General features: G+C 38.3%; 1 protein-coding gene and 1 non-coding gene across 3 annotated transcripts in view; both read right to left on the bottom strand.

The window, feature by feature from the left end:
- GSAP (gamma-secretase activating protein) overlaps positions 1 to 22,345 on the bottom strand; it is a 128,734-nt gene that overhangs the window by 40,698 nt on the left and 65,691 nt on the right. For both annotated transcript variants that reach the window (XM_007530798.3, XM_060196356.1), the window contains 6 exons: positions 21,673 to 21,750; positions 16,951 to 17,043; positions 16,616 to 16,833; positions 13,870 to 13,939; positions 13,264 to 13,346; positions 4,108 to 4,161 (listed from right to left, as the gene is read on the bottom strand). In XM_007530798.3, the coding sequence (XP_007530860.1) occupies positions 4,108 to 4,161; positions 13,264 to 13,346; positions 13,870 to 13,939; positions 16,616 to 16,833; positions 16,951 to 17,043; positions 21,673 to 21,750 (596 nt within the window). The remainder of the gene's footprint in view (positions 1 to 4,107; positions 4,162 to 13,263; positions 13,347 to 13,869; positions 13,940 to 16,615; positions 16,834 to 16,950; positions 17,044 to 21,672; positions 21,751 to 22,345) is intronic.
- Positions 11,543 to 11,624, bottom strand: LOC132540079 (small nucleolar RNA SNORD60). The gene has a single exon (XR_009551344.1). It is a non-coding gene; the product is annotated as a small nucleolar RNA SNORD60 (small nucleolar RNA).

Raw genomic sequence — 22,345 nt, 5'->3', positions numbered from 1 at the left:
ATGCAAGTGAAAATAGAGAAACAGGTCTCTTTTTTTTAAATAAAGAAAGAAAGAAAGGAAGAAAGAAAGAAGGAAAGAAAGAAAGAAAGAAAGAAAGAAAGAAAGAAAGGGAAAATGGAAAAACAAATGAGAGTTGTCCTGTGAACTGGAAGGTACTAATTAGTCTTCCAAGCTAGGTGATGGGTATGGCATGGAGGAGCCGGCCAAACCAAACCCAGTACCTTCTCCTGAACCCAAAGCCAGCCCCAGCAGTTCACCTCTGCCTTCTCTGACTGACCCTTTGTGTGTACAGGGAGGGTTGTGAAGAGAGCTACAGTTCAAACACGAGGCAGTACTTCTTCTAAGCATATGGATCTATGTGGAATCACCAAACACATCTCAAGCATGTCTGCAGTGGTTAATGGAAAACAACTGTTTCCACTGCCAGATGCTAGAGATATTTGGGGAGAGAAGAAAAAGTGAGAGGACAGTGTGAATGTGGAAGAGAAAAACATTGGATGTTCCAACAGAAATGGCATCTTTTGGGACCTCCCAGCATCTTGCCCTCACCATAAAGCAACAATGGTAGGATGGAAAACTGGTCCTGAAATAAGTGTACCTTGCAATGTTCCCAGCTGTGATCATGAGCTGTGAGCTTAGACCAATAGGGACTTCGAGGTTACACAGGCTTTGATGCTAAATATAAATATATAAATATAAATATGCCCTGGGTCAGGTGGATAGAGATAAATAGTTAATTTTAGTCACAGAATGGTTTTTTTTGAAGAAGCTACTCACTGCCCTAATCCAACTTTATAGCCTTTTCCTCTTCTCTGACACCATTCTCTCAGACAATATTCTTATCCAACTTCAGGCTAGCTACCAAACTCAAGTAAAACTATTCTAGTTGTGTGTACCTAGAAACATCATAGAAATGGCTTCCTAGCTTTCTTCTCCACCAAGATCCCTTATCTCATCTGCTCTATTTCTATTTGGTCTCTGCTCAGTAATCATTTTGTCTCAACATTTGTCCTACCACCTTTCAGACACCAAGTTACAGATGCTACCATGACTCCATCCTGATTTCTCTGGGCAGATGACCTCACTAATGTGTCCTGCATCCTCACACCTCCAGAGCTCTTGCCCACTATGGAAAGACAGAAACAGGTTGGGGGTATGAATCAACCTGTCAATACCTATGTCCAACAGAAAAGCAATTACAGAAGCCAGAACTCCTACCTTCTGCACCGCAATAACAACCTTGATCCATATGATAAGAGGGCTCTGAACTCCAGCTCCATCAGCACCCAGAGAGAGAGAAGGAAAAGGAGAGGGACATATGGAGGTAGTAATGATGTCATGAGTGGTTTGGAGAGAAAGAAAGGATTGGATCAGGAAGAAAAAGGGGGACATTTATGTATAACTGTAAACAGATAGTTGTAGAGATGATGGTTGACCCATGTCTACAACCTTGGGGGAATTGTGGTTTGCAGTGGAAAGACTGAAGATTCAGAACTCTGGTGGTGGGAATGGTATGGATTCAAACTCCTGTGGATATGTAATTTTGTAAAACAAAACAAAACAGTGGATGTATAAATGCATCATTTTAGACACAGAAACAAAATAAGACAAAACAAATAGCAACAAATACAAAAATAAGATACTTCTCTCCAAAGCAAAACCAAGTTGTACTAGCAGAAAAAACCAACAATTTAAAAAAAAAAAATTTTAATAGTCTAGAGATTTAAGAGAACGCTAGAAATGGACCTACCCTAGACACAGCAGTTTCTCTCCTGGGGATTTATGCAAAGGAAACAAAAACACCTATGAGAAAAGATTTATGTACACCTATGTTCACAGCAGCATGATTTGTAATTGCCAAAAGTTGGAAGCAACCCAAATGACCAATGATAGATCAGAACTGTGGTGTATATATACACAATGGAATACTACTTAGCTGTTTAAAATGATGAAGTTAGCTTCTTTGAATCATCTTGGGTGAAATTTGAAGACATCATGCGAAGGGAGATAAACCAAAAAGAGGACAAATGCTGAATGATCTCACTTGTAGGGAGGGGGAGGGAGAACACAAAATGAAAATGGACTGGGCATGGTATGTTACATCAGAGAAAAGGACTCTGGGGATGGAGGGGGTGGGCGGGGCTGAAGAGAACCTTGGGTTCTGGTGCATGATGATGTAAATAGAACTACATGGTAAGTGAGAATGTTCTGCAGAGAACTTCCACAGGGAGATGAGAAATTGTACCCATGTGTCAATGAATAGTCATTCACTGTAAACCATTAACCCCCCATAAAAATTATTAAAAACACTAATAAAAATTAACAGTGAAATTTTCCAACTTCAAAAAGGACCTTTTATCATCCTGTTTAATTTTTAAATGAAAATACATTTTGTTGATGAGAGTAAAACAGATTAAGTATAAATTTCTTGTAACAGTGCAAATTATCCCAACTTTTTCTGAATGTCAGTTTGGGAATAATTATTGAAGGCTATAAAATTGTCATAGTCTTTCACTCAATAATACTCTACGGCAATTAAACTGACAGGACTTCTCTTTCTTTCTGAAATTTGCTGCAGTGGCTTGTGGTTTGCCCATTAAACTCATTATGGATTTGGTAGGATTAGTTGTAGGGGCAAAGACAATGAAATGAAATAAAAATAAAAGGTTCTTTTTATAAGAACGTCTTAAGTTATTGATAAAACTTTTCGTTTCCCTTCATTTTCCTACTTCGCTAGAGCTCACAGCAGCCTCACACTTCTCTCTTGGAAGAAGGCATCATTCTCTTCTTTAACCAGAGCATCACTGACACATACAATGCTGGGGATCAAATTCAGGACCTCATGCTTGAGAGTTCAATGCTTTATCCAAAGAGCCATCTCCAAGGCCATTTATTATTCTCTTCTTAAAGGATCCTTCTTAGGATCACTAGATCCACCCTAACCACAACCCTTCTCACTCCCAGTGTGTCACCATCACCTTGATGCCTCTTGGTTTTCTCTCCAACAGCCCAGACCTGACCTACCCTTCCAGGATCCAAAAGAATTAAATGTAAATAAAAGGAAGCACACATTAAACTGCCTGCTGCCAAAAGCTGAGATTTCCCAGTACATACCAAGCTATAATTAACAGGAGGTAATGCCAAGAATAACAAAGGAGCTTCAAGGAAACAGTGTTAAACTCTCCCTGGTTTTAAGTACCCACATATTCATGTCTACTCACCCATCCCCACCCCATTCTCCCCATTGTACTCAAGAATCTCTCCTGAAGCCACAAAAGGGCAGAAAGACACTAATAGCTACTGCTGAGAGGACAGGAAGGAGGTGTTCAGAGACCTGACTGAGATCACACAGATCCAAGACAGGCCACACATGGCAAACAGAAAAGATGTTGTTAGAACCAGAAGGAAATGAGATGATCCCCACACAGCTTAATGGTTTTAAGGTGTGTGTGTGTGTGTGTGTGTGTGTGTGTGTAGGTGACAGAACAAATAAGATGAAAAGAAAACAATAAATTTCTGGCTGGTAAGGCAGTTCACCCGACTAGTGTGCCTGCTTTTTCATGAATGCAACCTAGGTTCGAGCTCAGCACCCACTGCACTGGGGGAAGCTTTGGTGTTGTGGTATCTCTTTCTCTTCCCCTCCCTCCATAAAAAAAGTGTCTGACCACAGAGATGACAAAAAGTAAAATTAAATTAAATTAAAATAAAATAAAATCTGAAAAAAGTGAACTTACAGACTCTCTACTTCTGAACTGGTTTGAAGAGCAGTAGCAAATGCAAGTTCTCTGTGATTTACACTGAACTCCGTAATTCTCTGTCTTCAGAAAACTTCCATTTGCAAAGAGCATTCCTAAGTTTTGCCTTAATATCATCCCTAGTGACTACTCAACTACTTAGGAAATATGAGAGAGAGAGAGCTCAAATCCTATTCCTTGCCTCTGTTTCCTACCAACCGCCACCCCCAACAATTTGCAAGCTCTTTGTGAGCCACCATCATGCTTGGGGTAGCAAGGTCTCATTCCAGTCAAACATACAGGCTATTCAGGCAGTCATCTTCATGTCTGTACTGTTGAAGCCCCTGTAAAAAAAAAAAAAAAAAAAACTTACCTTCATAAGAGGCAACGTGATTTCTTCTGTTACATGGGCTAATCCAGGAATTTCCTATGGGGGAAAACATACACACGACTGCTAAACGGATCAACTACCACATGCTTGTACCTTCAGGAAGTGTTTCCTACACAGACAGAAGGTGAGGGCAGCTTCCAGAGTGTGAGCCTCTCCTTTAAATAAACTCTGGCTATAAATAACAATGAATACAACCTACTTCTTCCCAAATGAAGGGAAATAGTCTTTAAAGGTACGTCTTTAAAGGAGGAATGGAAGACTATGAAGAAATATGGAGAAAACAGCATGTTGTTTACACATTTTCACTTAATAGCAAATAAGGTGACATATTTGAACTCTCACCTATAACTAAAAGAAGAATATAGTTCATTTTTATATTCCATCCTCTTCTGTTTTGTTTAAAGTTATTATAGTTGACCCCTGCCTCACTAAAGAAACCAAGATTAATGGAATTATTGTCCAATTTCTTTCTTTCTTTCTTTCTTTTTTCTTTTTTCTTTTCTCTTTTTTTTTCCACTAGGATTATTGCTAGGGCTCAGTGGTAGTGGCTATACCACAAGTCCACCATTCTAAAAGGACTCTTTTCTCTCTTTTTTCTTTTCTTTTTCTATCTTTTTTTTTGCACAGAGACAGAGAGAAATTGAGAGGAAAGGGGGAGATGGAGAGGGAAATAGAGGGGCTTCTACAGCACTACTTCACTATGTGTGAAATTTCCCCACCTAAAGTGGGAACTGCAGTTCTATACCTAGATCCATGCTCATGGCAATGTATACAATCTACTAAATATGCCATTGCCCAGCCCCTATTGTATGACTTTGGCGAAAAAATTTTTTGCTTGTCATCCTCCACCATACTTTCAGAAATAAGTCATCCCCATAAAGAGTTCAGGAAGCAGGGCTGTGTGGTGGTACACACATTACTGTGTGCAAGGATACAGGTTTGAAGCCCAGCTTTCCACCTGGGGCAAAGGCTTCATGAGTGGGTGAAGCAGTGCTGCAATGTCTCTTCTTCTCTCTCCATCTCTACTTACCACTCCCCTCTCAATTTTTCTCTGTCCTAAATAATAATAATAATTGGCCACCAGGAGTAATGAATTCATTATACAAGCAATGAGTCCCTGCTATAACCCTGGTGGCAAAAAAAAAAAAAAAAAAAGGATGTTTAGGCAGCAGTATCATGATAGAAAATGTGAAAGTTATGCAATTCCTATCAGGAAGGTCAAATTATTATAAACTGCTTAACTAGTAAATATTAAAACAGAAATTAAATAAAAGGGAAAGGAGCCCAAATTGCACTTCACTACTAATAACTACTAAGCAATAGAGAACACCTTCAGAGGTTAGGTGGTGGTGCGCCTGGTTTAGCACACACATTACAATGTGCAAGGACTAGGCTTCAAGCCCCTGGTCCCCACCTGCAGGACTAAAGTTTCACAAGTGGTAAAGGAACGCTGCAGGTGTCTCTGTCTCTCTCTCTCTATCTATCTCCCCCTTCCTCTCAATTTCTGGCTTTTCTATCCAATAAAGAAAGAAAGAAGAGTATACCTTCAAAGAAAAACATTAAATTTCCACTAAAGCCTCAGATTATAAATAGCTTCATAAAATAAGCATAAGCAGAATAATGGCTTTGCAAGCAAGTATTCAATATCACCTATGTATAAAAGCAGCACATTTTCCCACTAGCTCTAAAAAGTCCAATTCAGTTATTTGCAGAAATAATCTGTCTTCATACAGCAGTGTGAAATTAATGTTCTCTGTTGTGACAAGTGCTCATTATGGGCACAGTGTTAACAGCATTTGCAGATTAGAGAAAGGAAATGATCTTCATCACTACTAAAGATGAGCATAAACTCATAGGATATGAGGATTAGAGAGACCTTTAAGGTCAGCTACTCCAACCAGAAAAAAAGTTTAAAACAACATGATAAATCCTAAAATAAACTTAATACGTAATAGTTATATCTTTGTGGGTTTTTTATACTGTACGTCTCATAGGATTTCCTCTTGTCACTCTATGTTCGCAAAATCATGAGAAATGCAAAAGTGAACAATTGCCTATCAGGGTGACACTCTCACAGGACACCCAACTACCTCATATGCTATCTTTAAAACTATATTTATTTGGGGCCAGGTGGTGGGGCACCCAGTTGAGTACACACATTACAGTGTGTAAGGACTCAGGTTCAAACCCCCAATCCAGACCTGCAGAGGGAAAACTTGAGGAGCAGTTGAGCAGTGCTGTAGGTATCTCTGTTTCTCTCTCTCTCTTCCTCTCTAACTCCCTCTTCCCTCTCAAGTTCTCTGTCTCTACCCAATCAATAACAAATAAATAAATAATAAAAATATTTATTTTATAAGACAACCAGAGCATTAAGATGGCATATGCAGTGTGAATGATCAAAACTGGGAGCATATACTCCCAGGACTCACTGAGCAAACTCCTCAGTTCTTTGAGTTCCACTTTTTTTCTCAATTTTTTATTAGTGACTTAATACTGATTTGCAAGGCTGTAAGATAGATAATATGGGTATAATTCTATACAGCTCCTACCACCAGAGTCCTGTGTCCTATCCTTTCCATTGAAAACTTCCTTATTATCTACCTCTCTGGTAGTATGGACCAAAATTCATTATGGGGTGCAGAAGGTGGGAGTTCTGACTTTTCTAATTGCTTTTCCATGGGGCATTGGCAGATCGATACATACCCCCAGCCTGGTTCTATCTTTCCCTAGTTGGATAGGGCTCTGGAGAGGTAAGGTTCCAGGAAGAATTGGCCAAGCCAAGTGCCACTTTTTAAACACAATCTTGGGGATTAGAGGACCTGTCTTTGCCTCCCAATCACTGAACACAAGAAAAATAGCAACAATGCTTGTTGTGTGGAGGTGGCAAGGGAGGAAGCTGAGATGTACATTTCCTGACTCATGGTGGTTTAACCTGCAAACTTCCGGCCCCATTACCACAGAGTCTGAGTGTGTGTGTGTGTGTGTGTGTGTGTGTGTGTGTGTGTGTGTGTGTGTGTGTGTGTGTGTGTGTGTATTCACAGACATTCTTAAAGAAACTATTGCAAGCCCAGAGATAGAACAAGCTCCAGTTTTCCCCCCTTCTAATTTTACAAAAGACATGGAAGTTTAACAACTCTAACAGGAATAAATAAATAAATAAATAAATAGATAAATAAATAAGGACCAAAAATGGTAATGAGAAAGCACTGATGTTATGCAAATCCTAAGATCTAGAGAGTACTTGTGTCATATATTTTTATAACTTTATCCAAGGAAACGTTGGTTGACACGGCTATTATTATCACTGGTGTAAAGTTTCCTATTTCCCTGTGATAGGTGTCAGGAAACCACACCTGTCATCAACTTGTCTTCTTCCCTTACTATAGGACACTAGTTTCCTAGCCCCCTTCAATTCCCTCCTGCTTTACTCTCTCTTCAGTACTTGGATTTGTTGCAATGGACCATTAGCTAACCAAAGTTTCACCCTGCATGTCCCCTTTTTTTAAAAAATATTTATTTATTCCCTTTTGTTGCCCTTGTCATTTTATTGTTGTAGTTACTGATGTCGTGGTTGTTGGATAGGACAGAGAGAAATGGAGAGAGAAGGGGAAGACAGAGAGGGGGAGAGAAAGACACCTGCATACCTGCTTCACTGCTTGTGAAGCGACTCTCTTGTAGATGGGGAGCCCAGGGCTCCAACCAGGATCCTTCTGCCAGTCCTTGCTTTGCTCCACCTGCGCTTAACCACTGCGCTACTGCCCAACTATCTGCATGTTCCCTTTTATTGTTTTGTATGTCCTACCTATCAGTGAGATTGTCTAGAGTTAGTCCTTCTTCATGATACATATATAGATATATTTTAATTTTTTAGTTACAAAAAGGAAATATTGACTAAACCATAGGATAAGAGGGGTACAACTTCGCACAATTCCCACCACCAGAACTCTGTATCCCATCCCCTGACCTGATAGTTTTCCTATTCTTTATCCCTCTGGGACTATGGACCCAAGGTCATTCATGATACATACATATATTTTTAAATATTATTTATTTATTTTTCCTTTTGTTGCCCTTATTGTCTTTTTATTGTTGTTGTAGTTATTGTTGTTGTTATTGATATCGTGGTTGTTAGATAGGACAGAGAGAAATGGAGAGAATGGGAAGACAGAGAGGGGCAGAGAAAGACACCTGTAGAACTGCTTCACCACCTGTGAAGGGACTCCCCTGTAGGTGGGGAGCCGGGGCTCGAACCCGAATCCTTACTTGGGTCCTTGTGCTTTGCGCCACCTGCGCTTAACCAGCTGCGCTACCACCTGATTCCCACTGATACATATTTTTAAGGAAGTTACTGAACATAGCATGAAATGACAAGGGGACAGCATAATGATTACATTTAATTTAATGGTTATGTCTGAGACTCCAAGGTAAAAGATTCAGTCCCCAGCATCAGCATAAGCCAAAGCTACTTAGTCCCCTGGTTAAAAAAAAAAAAAAGTAAATAAACTTTTAAAATAACCTGAATACAAAATGAGAACTGTCTGTATTCCTAAACTAATTTTTTTCTTGGTGCCTGGAACCATTGTGCAATTTCATTTCTCCCAAGCTAAAATTTTCTTTTTTTTTTTTTTTGTTTCAGAGAGAGAAAAAGAAGGCATCCATTGTGTCTCCATGTGATGCTCAAATTCATATTCTCACACAAAATAAGTATGTAAGCCATCTCCTATCCCCCAAATTTCTCTCTCTCTCTCTCTTGCTCTCTTTCTCTCTCTCATTTCTTTATTGGGAATTAATGTTTTACATTCTACAGTAAATACAATAGTTTGTACATACATAACATTTCTCAGTTTTCCATATAGCAATACAACTTCCACTAGGTCCTCTGTCATCCTTTTTGGACCTATAATCTGCCCCCACCCACCCCAGAGTTTTTTAATTTGGTGCAATACACCAATTCCAGTTCAGGTTCTACTTGTGTTTTCTCTTCTGATCTTGTTTTTCAACTTCTGTCTGAGAGTGAGATCATCTGATATTCAACCTTCTGTTTCTGACTTATTTCACTTAACATGATTTTTCCAAGGTCCATCCAAGATTGGCTGAAAATGGTGAAGTCACCATTTTTTATAGCTGAGTAATATATATATATATACCACAACTTGCTCAGCCACTCATCTGTTGTTGGACACCTGGGTTGCTTCCAGGTTTTGGCTATTACAAATTGTGCTACTAAGAACATATGTGTACACAGATGTTTTTGGATGGGTGTGTTGGGTTCCTTAGGCTATATCCCCAGGAGAGGAATTCCAGGATCCTAGAGTAGGTCCATTTCTATCCTTCTGAGGGTTCTCCAGACTGTTCTCCACAGGGGTTGAACCAATTTACAGTGCAGGAGGGTTCCTTTGACTCCACACCCTCTCCAGCATTTGCTGCTGTTACCTTTTCTGATGTATGACATTCTCACAGGAGTGAAGTGGTATCTCATTGTTGTCTTTATTTGCATTTCTCTCACAGTCAAAGACTTGGAGCATTTTTTTCTTGTGTTTCTCGGCCTTGTGGATCTCTTCTATAGTGAATATACTGTCCAGGTCCTCTCCCCATTTTTGGATGGGGTCATCTTTTTCTTGTGGTTGAGTTTGGCAAGCTCTTTACATATTTTGGTTATTAGCCTCTTGCCTGATGTATGGCATGTAAAGATCTTCTCCCATTCTGTGAGGGGTCTCTTGGTTTGGGTAGTGGTTTCTTTTGTTGTGCAGAAGCTTTTTAATTTGATATAGTCCCAAAAGTTTATACTTATCTTATTCTTCTTTGTCATTGGATTCGTTTCATTGACAATGTCTTTAAAATTGATGCGGAAAAGAGTTCTGCCAATATTTTCTTCTAAGTATCTGGTAGTTTGTGGTCTAACATTCAAGTTCTTTATCCACTTGGAATTTACTTTTGTGCAATCAGGCTGTTTATTTGTGCTTTTTCTTTTTTCCTAATGTGTGCTTGTATGGCTATGACCTTCCCTCTCAGTACTGTCTTAGCTGTGTCCCAAATATTTTGATAGCTTGTGTCTTCATTTTCATTGAACTCTCGAAACATTTTGATTTCTTCCTTTATTTCCTCTTTGACCCAGTAGTTGTTAAGTAGTGTACTGTTGAGCTTCCACATTTTGGGACTATTACTAATCTTGTGTTGATTGTTAAGTGTTATTTTAATTCCACTGTGGTCTGAGAAGATGCTTGGGATGATTTCAATGCTCTTGAATTTGCTGGTGCTGTCACTGTGGCCTACCATTTGGTCTGTCCTTGAGAATGTACCATGTGGACTTGAGTAGAATGTGTATTCCAGTTTCTTGAGATGAATTACTCTGAAAATGTCCAATAGTTGTAGTTTATCTATCTCCTCATTTAGCTCCCTCATGTCTTTATTGATTTTCTGCCTGGAAGATCTGCCGAGCTGAGTGAGTGGGGTGTTGAAGTCCCCTACTATGACTGTGTTGCTGTTAATATATTGCTGTAGCTCTTTCAATAGATGTTTGATGCATTTAGATGGCTTCTCATTAGGTGCATAGATGTTAATAATTGTTAAGTCCTTTTGACTGACTGATCCTTTGAGCCTTAAGTCATGTCCATCCCTATCTTATTTAATTTTATTTATTTTAAAGTCTATCATGTCAGATATGAGCATAGCTGTATTCCTAGTAGATCCAGGAGAGAAGAGAAGAGAATCACAGCTGCTGTTGCTCAGTAGGGCCACCTTGTTCCTACCCTTTTTTGTGTGATATTGGCTTTTATGATAGTTTTCCATCCTTTCACTTTGAGTCTGTGTTTGTCTTGTTGAGTTAGGTGGGTTTCCTGTAGTCAACATATATTGTTGGGTTGTGTTTTCTGATCCATCTTCCTACTCTGTGCCTTTTAATAGGTGAATTCAAGCCACTGACATTTATTGATTATCAAAATTGATGGTATTTTAACGCCATTCCTGTAGATTTTTAGAGTGTTCTGCTACATGGCATATTTATGGTGGTCTGACTGTTTATAGGAGAACTTTCAGAACTTCTTTCAGGGCAGGCTTGGTGATAGTTGATTCTTTCAACTTGTCTGAGAAGATTTTGATGCCTCCATCTAGTCTGAATGACAGTCTAGCAGGATACAATAGTCTTGGTTGAAAGCCTTTCTCATTGAGCACTCGATAGATATCTTGCCATTCTCTTCTGGCCTGTAGTGTTTGTGTGGAGAAGTCTGCTGCTAATCTTATGGGGTTTGCTCTGTAGATTACTCTTTGTTTTTCTCATGCATCTGTCAGCCTTCAGGATCCTTTCTTTATCCTTATTCCTTTCCATTCTAAATATGATGTGTCTTGGTATCTTTAAGTCTGGGTTAATTTTGTTTGGGACCCTCTGGGATTCTTGAACCTGTATGTCTTTTATGTTGTCTAGACTAGGGAAGTTTGCAAATCAGACTGCACATGCAGTTCTCATACAAAGTGTCAGAAATGAAAGAGACTCGTGACAGGCTTCTCTCTCTCTTTTACTGCTTAAAGTTATTATTTATTATTGGATAGGGATAGAGAGACATTGAGAAAGGGTAGATAGACAGGGAAAAAAACAGGGATACCTGCATACTTGCTTCATCACTTATGAAGCTTCCCCATACAGGTGGGGACCAGAGGATTAAACCTGGGTCCTTGTGCACTGCAATGTGTGTACTTTACCAGCTGTCCCATACATTGCCCTCAAATTTTTCAGAATGCCTTTCAATTCAAATTCTGCCACAAAGCTAGACATGATTTCGGGCTAGTGATGCAAGAAAGAGAGATAACCCAGGAACCAAGCTTGTGGCAGTGAGGATGTTCAAATCTTTATTCATCTGAGATCCCCAGAGTTGAGCCATAACACACCTAGATAAGCCACGTGGCGCAAACCACAATGGCTAGCGTCAGCCTTGCTGTCTGCCTGCGTGCTTCTCCAGGCTGGAAAACGGAAGAGCCAAGTCAGAAACGGAAGTTTCCTTGGTTAGGAAAGGGGCAGAGAAAGGTGAAAAGGGGCTGGGAAAGGTAGCAACTGTTGCTAGGGGTTTAACTGGTAGAATTAATAATACAATGTGTCCTTGCGGGTAGAAAAAGAATATATTAAATGAGCAGAATGGGTGGAGGAATAGGGTGGAGGTCTTAAGTCATTTGTTAGACAAAGCAGAAGATTGATATGTAGATAATAAAAGGATGGGCCATAGTATCAAGGAATGCAGGGTGGAGCAGGGGGAGCTGGCTTAATGTTTTAAGGAATGCCGGGCTCCTGGAGGCAGAAAGATGCAGGATGCTTTGTGAAACAGGGAGTCTGATAAGACGAGGCAAACCTTTGGGGTCCATGTGTCCTTCCTCTCTCGACCTCTCAGTAGAGTGACTGACAGGATAGACGCACCCCTCAGGTCAAGCCCTGCCAAGCTCTACCACATCCTCACAATTTCCCTACAGATATATATTTTTGATATCTAAATATGAAAGAAAAGGCAGAATCCATTCCAGGGACAACCAGTACATGGTTTTTACTTTCTGATTCAAGAAGACCTAGTTTAATAAACCATATTCATACAAAAATGAATAATGTTTTAATTGGGCACTTCCTAATCAAAAAAGAGGATTTCAGATCAATAGGAAGGTTGACTGGGGTGAGTTTGTTGCAAGTAACTACCTTTTCCTGAACTCAAAGTTCTAGAGCTATTACAGATTTTCTTTATACTACAGTGAATTTATGAAAATACTATTCCATTAATAAAATATAACAGTTTGGTATAAAAACAGTATTCTAATCATTGCTCAGTTATAAAAACAAATATTTTCATTCACTCTAGTACTAAAAAAAATGTCATTTAAATATGATAGAGGCTTATCTCTGTGCTACAATAGAAAGAATAACAACTTGTTTGCACCTTCTTCAATTGTACAGTTATATATATATGTGTGTGTGTATGTGTGTCTGTGTGTGTGTGTATCTTTGGCCATGAGCAAAGGTTCCTATTATTTTTCAGTCAGAAAATTCCAACTCAGCTTCTTATCAGTCAAAATGAAATGAAATCACCACCTTGATGACAGTGATAGGGGTGCTGTATCCTACAGCTGTCAATCATGTTATATCAATAATACAAAGTATTAACTTACTGTATCCCAGCTGATCAGTGAAGAATATGGCAAAAGTTTATCCATGTTACTAGTTTTTGGATATATACTCCAATATGAAGAAGCTGAGTAGGTTTTTGAAATGAAAAAAAAAAAGACATGAAGTTAAGGCATTATTAATAATGTAGTAGACATTGCAATTCATCAAACAATCAACATTTCATTACTTTACTCTGTATCCTCAAAATGGTAGCCTTTATTGGTCCACCTACTCAGCTATTCAAGTCTTATTCATTAAAACAAGAATAATTTCAAAAATATATACTACTTGGTACTTGTATAAATTCAAGTAACAATATAGTGGTTCACAAAGAACTAGCCAACACAAAACTGATCTAAGAAAGTTACATCTTATTGGAAAAAGTTGCTAATAAAGTTATAGATTCAGTATTATATACAGCCATAGCTTCTCATACAACCACAAGAGAAAATAATTTAATTAACTGCTAACAGTAATAGAGTAAAAAATAAATAAATAAAATTAAGATCCCAACCACAATTCATACACATTAAAGCTTATTAGTTTGCTACCTTCTATCAGACTAAAGGGTCAGAGTCAACTTTACATGCACCATCAGCAACACCTACCAATTATGAATTCCTGAATGAGGTCAAATGAATGGTAGGCAAAGATGTTCTCAGAAATCCATTGAATAATCTTTAAAAAGCAAGAAGACAAATCTCTTGGTATGTAACTTTGGACTTTGCCTACTTCTACTAAAGAAATACAAAATGTATAAAAACTTTTCTCATTCCTTATCTATTTTAGAATGACCAAGAATAAACTCATTTCTATATTATCTTTAAGGTACATTATGCAAGCCTATAGTAAAATGGTATTATAAATAAATTTTTTTTTTACTCCTTGGTGAAGATCCAAATAAAACGTTCTTATTCCTACTTTTTTCCTAGAGTACGTGATAGTGAAGCAAAATACTAGTATGATGTGCTATGGAATAAAGGAGATAACAAAACCAAACCACTAAGCTTATAAGTAGTTAACTGGGTTTCAATTCTAGCTCAGTAATCAGTTTGAAAATTGACACACTATATTTTTTAAAATATTTATTTATTCCCTTTTGTTGCCCTTGTTTTATTGTTGTAGTTAAGATTGTTGTTATCGTTGTTGGATAGGACAGAGAGAAATGGAGAGATGAGGGGAAGACAGAGACGGGGAGAGAAAGATATACACCTGCAGACCTGATGCACCGCCTGTGAAGCGATTCCACTGCAGGTGGGGAGCCAGAGGCTGGAACCGGGATCCTTAAATCACAGGTCCTTGCGCTTTGTGCCACGTGCGCTTAACCCACTGCACTACCGCCCAACTCCCGAACCTTAGTGAACATCACTGCAGTGCCCTCCCGAGAGAAGGATAACCCCTGTTAAATCTATCACATACTTTATTATTTTTTTTCCTTATTGGGTAATTAATGTTTACAATTGACAGTAAATACAATAGTTTGTACATGCATAGCATTTATCGGTTTTCCCCATAACCATACAACCCCCTCTAGGTCTTCCGCCATCATGTGCCAACCCCTGTTATATCTAACACATACTCTTCTTTCTTTTTTTTAAATATCCATTTATTTTTTTATTTTTTATTTCTTTATTGGGGGATTAATGTTTTACAGTCAACAGCAAATATAATAGTTTGTACATGCATAACATTTCTCTTTTTTCCACACAACAATACAACCCCCACTATCACATACTTTTCAATCAATCTTATAAACATCCTTACCTACCTGGGGGACAAACTTCTCACTACCTAAGAACTGGCAGGTTATACTGTGAGGCTTGCTCAACCACAATGACCCAGCACATTCCTTCTCCTAATAAGCTGTTTTCATTTCCAACCTTATTCATGCTAGATGTACTTAATTTTACTAGTAGGTGGTTTAATAAAATGTTACTATAGACAAGTGAAACATGGATGCAAAAGGAATGTTCTTGAATGAAAGCTGAATTCTTTGAAAAGACTAAAAGGCAAGTCTTTAAAACACTGACTGAGAATGCTGGGCTGTAGTGTGCATGTTACCTGGTTGAGTGTACATGTTACCATGTGCAAGGACCCTGGTTCAAAACCCCACATCCCCACTTTCGGGGGGGGGGACTTCAAAAGCAGTGAAGTAGTGTTGCAAGTGTTTCTTTCTCTCTCCTTCTCTGACCTCCCCTCTCTCCCGATTTCTCTGTCTCTATCCAATAAATAAAATAAAATGAAACAAAGAACTGACTGCAAAACTGTGTGCATACTAGATAATTATAATGATTCAAAAAATGCCAACATACATATATTACTTTAATATTATTGATCTGGGAGGGAGGGGAGAACAAAAAAGAAACAGGAAGTCAGAGACAACACATGACTAGTGGTTTTATGTAAAAAAATTATTTTGAACTCCAATTAACTGACACATATAGAAGCTTTGTCTACATCAAAAGAAGAATTATTAAAACATACAATTATATGTTTTGAACGAAAATAACATGTTTTAGTGCTTTTTTTTTTCCAATGAAACAACCAATAGTTCACCCCAATCAAGTCTAATTGGAGGGGGTGAGAAGATTCTGAGGTTACAGGATCTGTAAAACATTGTACAACAAAATGTGTGAAAGTGCTTCATAAACTTTATCGTATCATATAAATGTAAGCAATTTTTAAATGTAAATAAATTTATTAAAATGTAAATAAATGCACGTCATCAGATTTTAGTCCTTTTGATAATATACATCAAATATAACCCAGGGGAAAAATCAGATATATGAGAAATTCACTGTTCACTGGAATGTTAGTGACATTGCTAAACATTTATTCACAATATGGAAAAAGAGAGTGCTCAAAATAACAGACACACCCACAGTATGAGGTCTGGAGTATATGAGAAGATTATGTTCAAGTCAGAATATAGGCTATGCCTCTCAAATAATTGCAATTAAAAAAAAAAAAACAGGGGTTGGGAGATGACTACGAGGTTAAATGCACATGTCACCATTCACAAGAACTATGGTTCTAGCGCCCATAGGAGAGAAAGCTTCATGAGCAATGGAAGCAGGTCTGCAAGGTGTCTGTCTTCTCTCTTTCTCTGTCTCCCTCCACCTCTCAATTTCTCTCTGTCCTATCCAATAATAAAATAAAAGAAAATAGAAAGAAAAAAATGGTCTCAGGGAGCAGTAGATTTGTAGTGTAATCACTCAGCTCCAGCAATAGCCCTGGTTGCATAACAAAAACAAAACAAACAAACAAAATGTCCTTCTGTGCATTTTCAACTACTAAATAAAGACAGTTGGTGCTGTCTATTTGCCAATTTTTAAACATAAAACATATTCTCACCTTGGCTTCCCGGAACCACGCATCTCCAGCACAAGAGAGCACACAGTGCAATACGGCCATCTTCTCACAGTCTAACTTTGTATTCCATAGGAACTGTAACAAATACGACTGGTTAAGGAACACTCTACAGAGCTTTCCAGAACACCAATCCAGCACCAGGGACGCTGTCAGGGACTGTAAAGGATCATGAGGTAGCATATCAATTGCTTCCTTGTTTCCTGACAAAAGGAAAAAAAAAGTTGATCAGCAAATACAAAGAACCCCCTTTCCTCAAATATTAAAGTCAGAACAAACCTAAATGAACCATACAAATCAGAGGGAAACCACACACATACCTGTCAGAAACAGACTGTGGCAGACCAGGTCTGGATGTTGAATGTTAAGTAAGTGAAAAAAATGCCCAGGTAAGTAAACAGCCAAGTAATAGTCTGTAGAGAGAAAGATTTAAGTCATTTCCTTTTGGTAAGAACTATTCAAGTACAGGTAAAGCCCAGAACTTCATAGGAACCCTATGTTTCTTTGAACTTGTTTAAAGCACAGAGGCTTTGGGGTGGGGTGGGGGTGGGGTTTACACAAAATCTTTGACAATGTAACAATATGATGCCAGTATATTTCATCTTACTAATCCATAACTAATCACTAGTCAGTCTCTAGTTTTATTTTTTTTTAGACATTTAACCATAGTTCTCTTAATGTATACCCACAAATTTGTTTTTAAGTAAACTATAACTTAGTGAGTCCAAATGACCTCTGTGAGCAAATGATAATAAAAAATATCAATTACCATGAATCATTCCTTCATCTGATAGACTGGAAATAGTTTATAATAGGAATTTCCTTTTCATTTTCTGCCAGTTTGGGAACATCCTAAAGTCTCACACCATTATCACTGCCATCATTTTGTGTAGAGAACCTTTACACTGCCATTCATCAAAATCATCTGTAGGCATTCTAACACTTTATAAGTATTAATTTATTTCTTCACATAGCTACCTTCCTAGGATTCACACCTTCACATTCCCTGCACTAGATATTTTTGTACCAAGAACACTTGTACACAGATGGAGGCTGTGTTAAAAAAAAAAAAAAAAAAGGATTCTAGAGAGTGGGAGGGTGGAGTAACACTTGCAATTATATTTTTTTTTCCTGAGATCTTACAGAAAAACACAGGGTTGTAGTGAATTTCATTTAAATGAAATATTTAGATTGTAAGACTCTTTATTTTAAGAAACAAAGACAAGTAAAAAAAAAAGACAAGTTAATCACTTACAAAGTAGGTATTCTGTGTAAAAGAATGTAAAAGTCTAACTTGACACTAATGAAATGAACTTTTAGTCGTGTGGCTTTAGTTATGTAAGTGTTTAACACAAATTTTTGGAATAATGTTGCTACAATAATACTTAAATAGAACAACCAAGAGTTAACAATTTAGTCAGTCAAAATAGAAAGGATTTGGGTACCGCCAAATGGCTTAGGGCAACTCCTAGCCCTACTACCACTTAGTCTGTTAATTAGGGTGGTGGTATGCCCCTGGCAGGGGGTTGCATTTGGAAATATATAAAGCTATCTACTTTATATATTTGGAATTGGCACAATCACTGGAGTAAAGGCAGGATTCCTACTGTCATTTGGTGGGTAAAGCTTGGGGATGTGAAAGGTGCAGTACCTTCTAACACAATCACTAAAAATGTCAATAACAATAACAGTAGGCTGAATGATCGCTGCCAAAGACATTCATGTTCTAATTTCTAGATTCTGTGAATGGTAGGTATTAAAGTGACGCTGGGGGTTGGGCGGGCGGTAGCACATGTGGCTCAAAGTTGAAGGACCAGCTTAAGGATCCTGGCTCGACCCCCCTGCTCCCCCACTGCAGAGGAGTCACTTCACAAGCCCTGAAGCAGGTCTTCAGGTGTCTATCTTTCTCTCCCCCTTATGTCTTCCCTTCCTCTCTCCATTTCTCTCTGTCCTAACAACGACATCAACAACAACAATAACTAAAACAACAATTTAAAAAAGGGCAACAAAAAGGGAAAATAAATAGGTAAATATAAAGTGTCTCTGAAGGTATGAATATGGATCTTGAAATAAGAGAAAAGACTCATTTGGGTTACTTAGGCAGGCCAAACTTAATTACACATACAGAACTAATTACAAATACAGAAGGCTATGTGACTTCGGAAAGATCAAATTGAGGACAAGAGACTAAGTGATGTGATAGCAAGCCATTTATGAAATGTTAATTGGTCTGGGAAGGTAGCACGATGGTCATATGCATGCCTGAGGCTCCAAGAGTCCCAGGGTCAGTTTTCAGCACCAGCTGAGCAGTGCTTTGGTATACACACGCACATGCACACGGGCGCGCGCGCGCACACACACACACACACACACACACACACACGCACACGCACACGCACACGCACACACACGTAAATAAATAAATACAAACAGCTAGCCACTAGAAGTTGAAGGAAACAAAAACAAATTCTCCCCTGGAATCTCCAGAAAGAACCAGTGCTTTCCACACCTTAATTTTAGCCCATGAGATTCATTACAGACTTCTGGTGTCCATAACTGTAAATCTTTGTGTTGTGTTATGTCCAAATTAGTGGTGATTTGGTAAGGCAACAGTAAGAAACTAATGTAGCACCCATAATAAGGAAAATTAGAAGAAGTCTGGGCACACATATCAACCTTTAGGAACTGCAGTCTTATTATCTGTAAAATGGGAATAACATCACCAATACAAAGTATTATAAAGATAAAGATAACTTGAGTAAAAACAGCACATAGTGCTTATTCTTAAAACTGTAGTTTATTTTTAAACATATCTTTCATACTTGAAAATATTTGTAGTTAATGCATATTTTCCAAAAACTCAACTCTTTAATATTGCTATCAAATAAGTCCATATTGATTAGGTGATAAGAAAAATTGCATGAAATCAATAGCCATTAATTCATCATTCTAAAAGGCAACATTATTAGAAAATTATCTCTAGAACTATTTTAACCTTAATTACATTTTTGTAGCTATTAAATAAAGTATTAAGAAGAAAAGATGGCTTATGTAAAATAGCTTATTATTATTATTATTTTACGAAGCACTGGCATTTTTTGCTCTCTCCACACTCTAGAGACCATAGATTAAATCATGCCTGCCCTTTTCAAGAGTCATTCCCAAGGGTTGAAAAGGAAAAATGAATGCCTTTGACCTTATAAGATGTTTTTTCAGTGGAAAGTTTCCAACATCACTCTTGAGATGAGATGTTGATACAGTATTGCTGATAAGGATCCTATCCCAGGTCCAGGAAATCTTATATTTATCTCTTACCACAGGAAGCAGTGGAATCAGGCTGTTCCAAGACAATTTCCCACTAGTTCAGATTTAAAGTTAAAATTTGCCACATGCTAACCCACGGGGTGGTAGGGCAGTAGCTCAACGGGTTAAGCGCACACGGCTCAAAGTGCACGCACCAGAGTAAGGATCCCAGTTCCAGCACCCGGCTCTCCACCTACAGGAGGACTGCTTCACAAGCAGTGAAGCTGGTCTGCAGGTGTCTACCTTTCTCTCCCCATCTCTGTCTTCCCTTCCTCTCTTGACTTCTTTCTGTCCTATCCAACAACAATAACAATAACAACAACAAGGGAGAAACAAATTGGAAAAAATGGCCTCCAGGAGCAGTGGATTTGTAGTGCAGGCACTGAGCCCCAGCAATAACCCTGGAGGCAAATAACAAACAACAATAATAGTCTTTTACTGGAGAAGGGGAACCTAAACTACATACCTTAGTCTTACTATGCCTTTTCTGGGTAGCCTTTCTTACTGGCTATCTCTTCCTCCCACAGTCCTCCACATCGGTAAACTGTTTAAAGATAACGTCTAACACTGTATGTGGTGAATTAGTCAGAATTTTTTAGTCTCTCCCATGTATACAGGAGATGTTTATATTCAATAGTATAAATACACTTCTATTTTTCTCTTACTAAAAAAAATTAAATAGGGGGCCAGGTGGCAGTGCACCCAGTTGAGAGCACACATTACAATGTTCAAAGACGTAGGTTCAAATCCCAGGTCCCCACCTTCAGTAAGGAAGATTTAAAAGCAGTAAAGCAGTGCTGCAAGTGTCTATATCCCTCTTCCCTCTTGATTTCTCTCTATTAATATCCAATAAATAAATAAAATCATTAAAAATAAAAATCTTTTTATGAATTTTCTTCTTTTGAGTTCTTGCTTTGCTCAGTTTTTTTTTTCAACTAAATTTCCTTCATAATGTTTTTTTTTTTTTTCCCTCCAGGATTACTGCTGGGACTAGGTGCATGTACTACGAATTCACTGCTCCTGTGGCCATTTTTTCAATTTTTTGGATAGGACAGAGAGAAATTGAGAGGAGGGAAAGATAGAGAAGGAAAAAAGATACTTGCAGACCTGCTTCATCACTTGCAAAGCGAATCCCCTGCAGGTGGGGTGCTGGGGGCTCCAACAGGGATCCTTGCAATATGCCACCGCCTGCCCCCCATACTTTTTCATAACAATTGCTTTTTTAATATTTTGCCATTTTCCATACATATGCAAGCAACAGTTCTATTATTTATTCTTGTAAATAACTTGTTTGTGTTCCCTCACCCCCTCATGGCATAGGAAAGCAGCTTTCTGTAGAGATACATAATAATCTTTTTTTGCCCTCTATAAAATCAAAGAGCAATACAATGTGTTATTTCTTAGAGATGTTTAGGAAACATCTCCTATTTAGTCACCATTTTGACACCAACAAATCCTTTTTTAAGAATTTCAAGTAGAACATAAGCATGTTCACAAGATAGGCTGTCTAGAAATGGAGATGTGTTAACTCCAAAAGTCTAATGGAGTTGGAGGAGGGGATTGTTTCCCAAGAGAATCTGCTCTCAGCCTCCAAAAAGGTAAAAGTGAACATCATCACAGTTCCAGTTCCAAAAAGGTGTAGGAAATAGGTACCCAGAAAAGAAAATGAGATATAGAAGGCTGGGGCATAACTTATCTAGAAGGGAGGATCAGGGGAAAGAGATGCTTATTTCACTCACCAAGATTGAGAAAAGTTATGTCCTTTGGCATCTGAGAGTCCACACTCCCAAGAGCAGCAGTGAATGTCTTACTGTGACCTGTGAAAAGAGAACATGATGCAAAGAAAGGACATTGAGAGACAGAGATAAGATTCCATCCAAAAGCACTTTAGGCAATATTCTCAACATTTAGTAATTATTAAGCCAATCAAGCATCTTCTGCCTTCTAGATTTCAACTGCTCCCCTCTAGTCTCTGAAAGTCAACACTGAAGATGAATTACCTGAGTATTGTTATAATCTAGTAGCTTATCTGGATCTATGTGTAATCTTAGACCCCTACAGGTAGATAGTACAGGAAAGGGAAGAGTTTATTTACAGGCTTAAAGACAAAGGGGTTCACCCGATCACTTACTGGCCCTCATGCCTAAAGTTCACTCCACTCCAATACTTTTACTGATATTAAACCCAATTCACAGGGCTGGGTAGGGATGTGCCTAGTAAAAGCACACATTGCAATTTACAAAAACTGGGATTTGGGTCCCTGGTTGCCACCTGCAGCAGGGAAGCTTCATGAGCACTGAAGCAGTGCTAAAAATGTCTCTTTCTCTATCACTCTCTATCTCTCCCCTTCCCTCTTGATTTCCCTCTGTCTCTATCCAGTTAAAAAATAATAATTCACTGGGGAATACCACT

The sequence above is a fragment of the Erinaceus europaeus genome, chromosome 8, assembly GCF_950295315.1.
Source record: "Erinaceus europaeus chromosome 8, mEriEur2.1, whole genome shotgun sequence".
Taxonomy (NCBI): Eukaryota; Metazoa; Chordata; class Mammalia; order Eulipotyphla; family Erinaceidae; genus Erinaceus; species Erinaceus europaeus.
The sequence above is the reverse complement of the archived record's forward strand: the minus strand, read 5'-3'. Positions and strand labels throughout refer to the sequence as shown.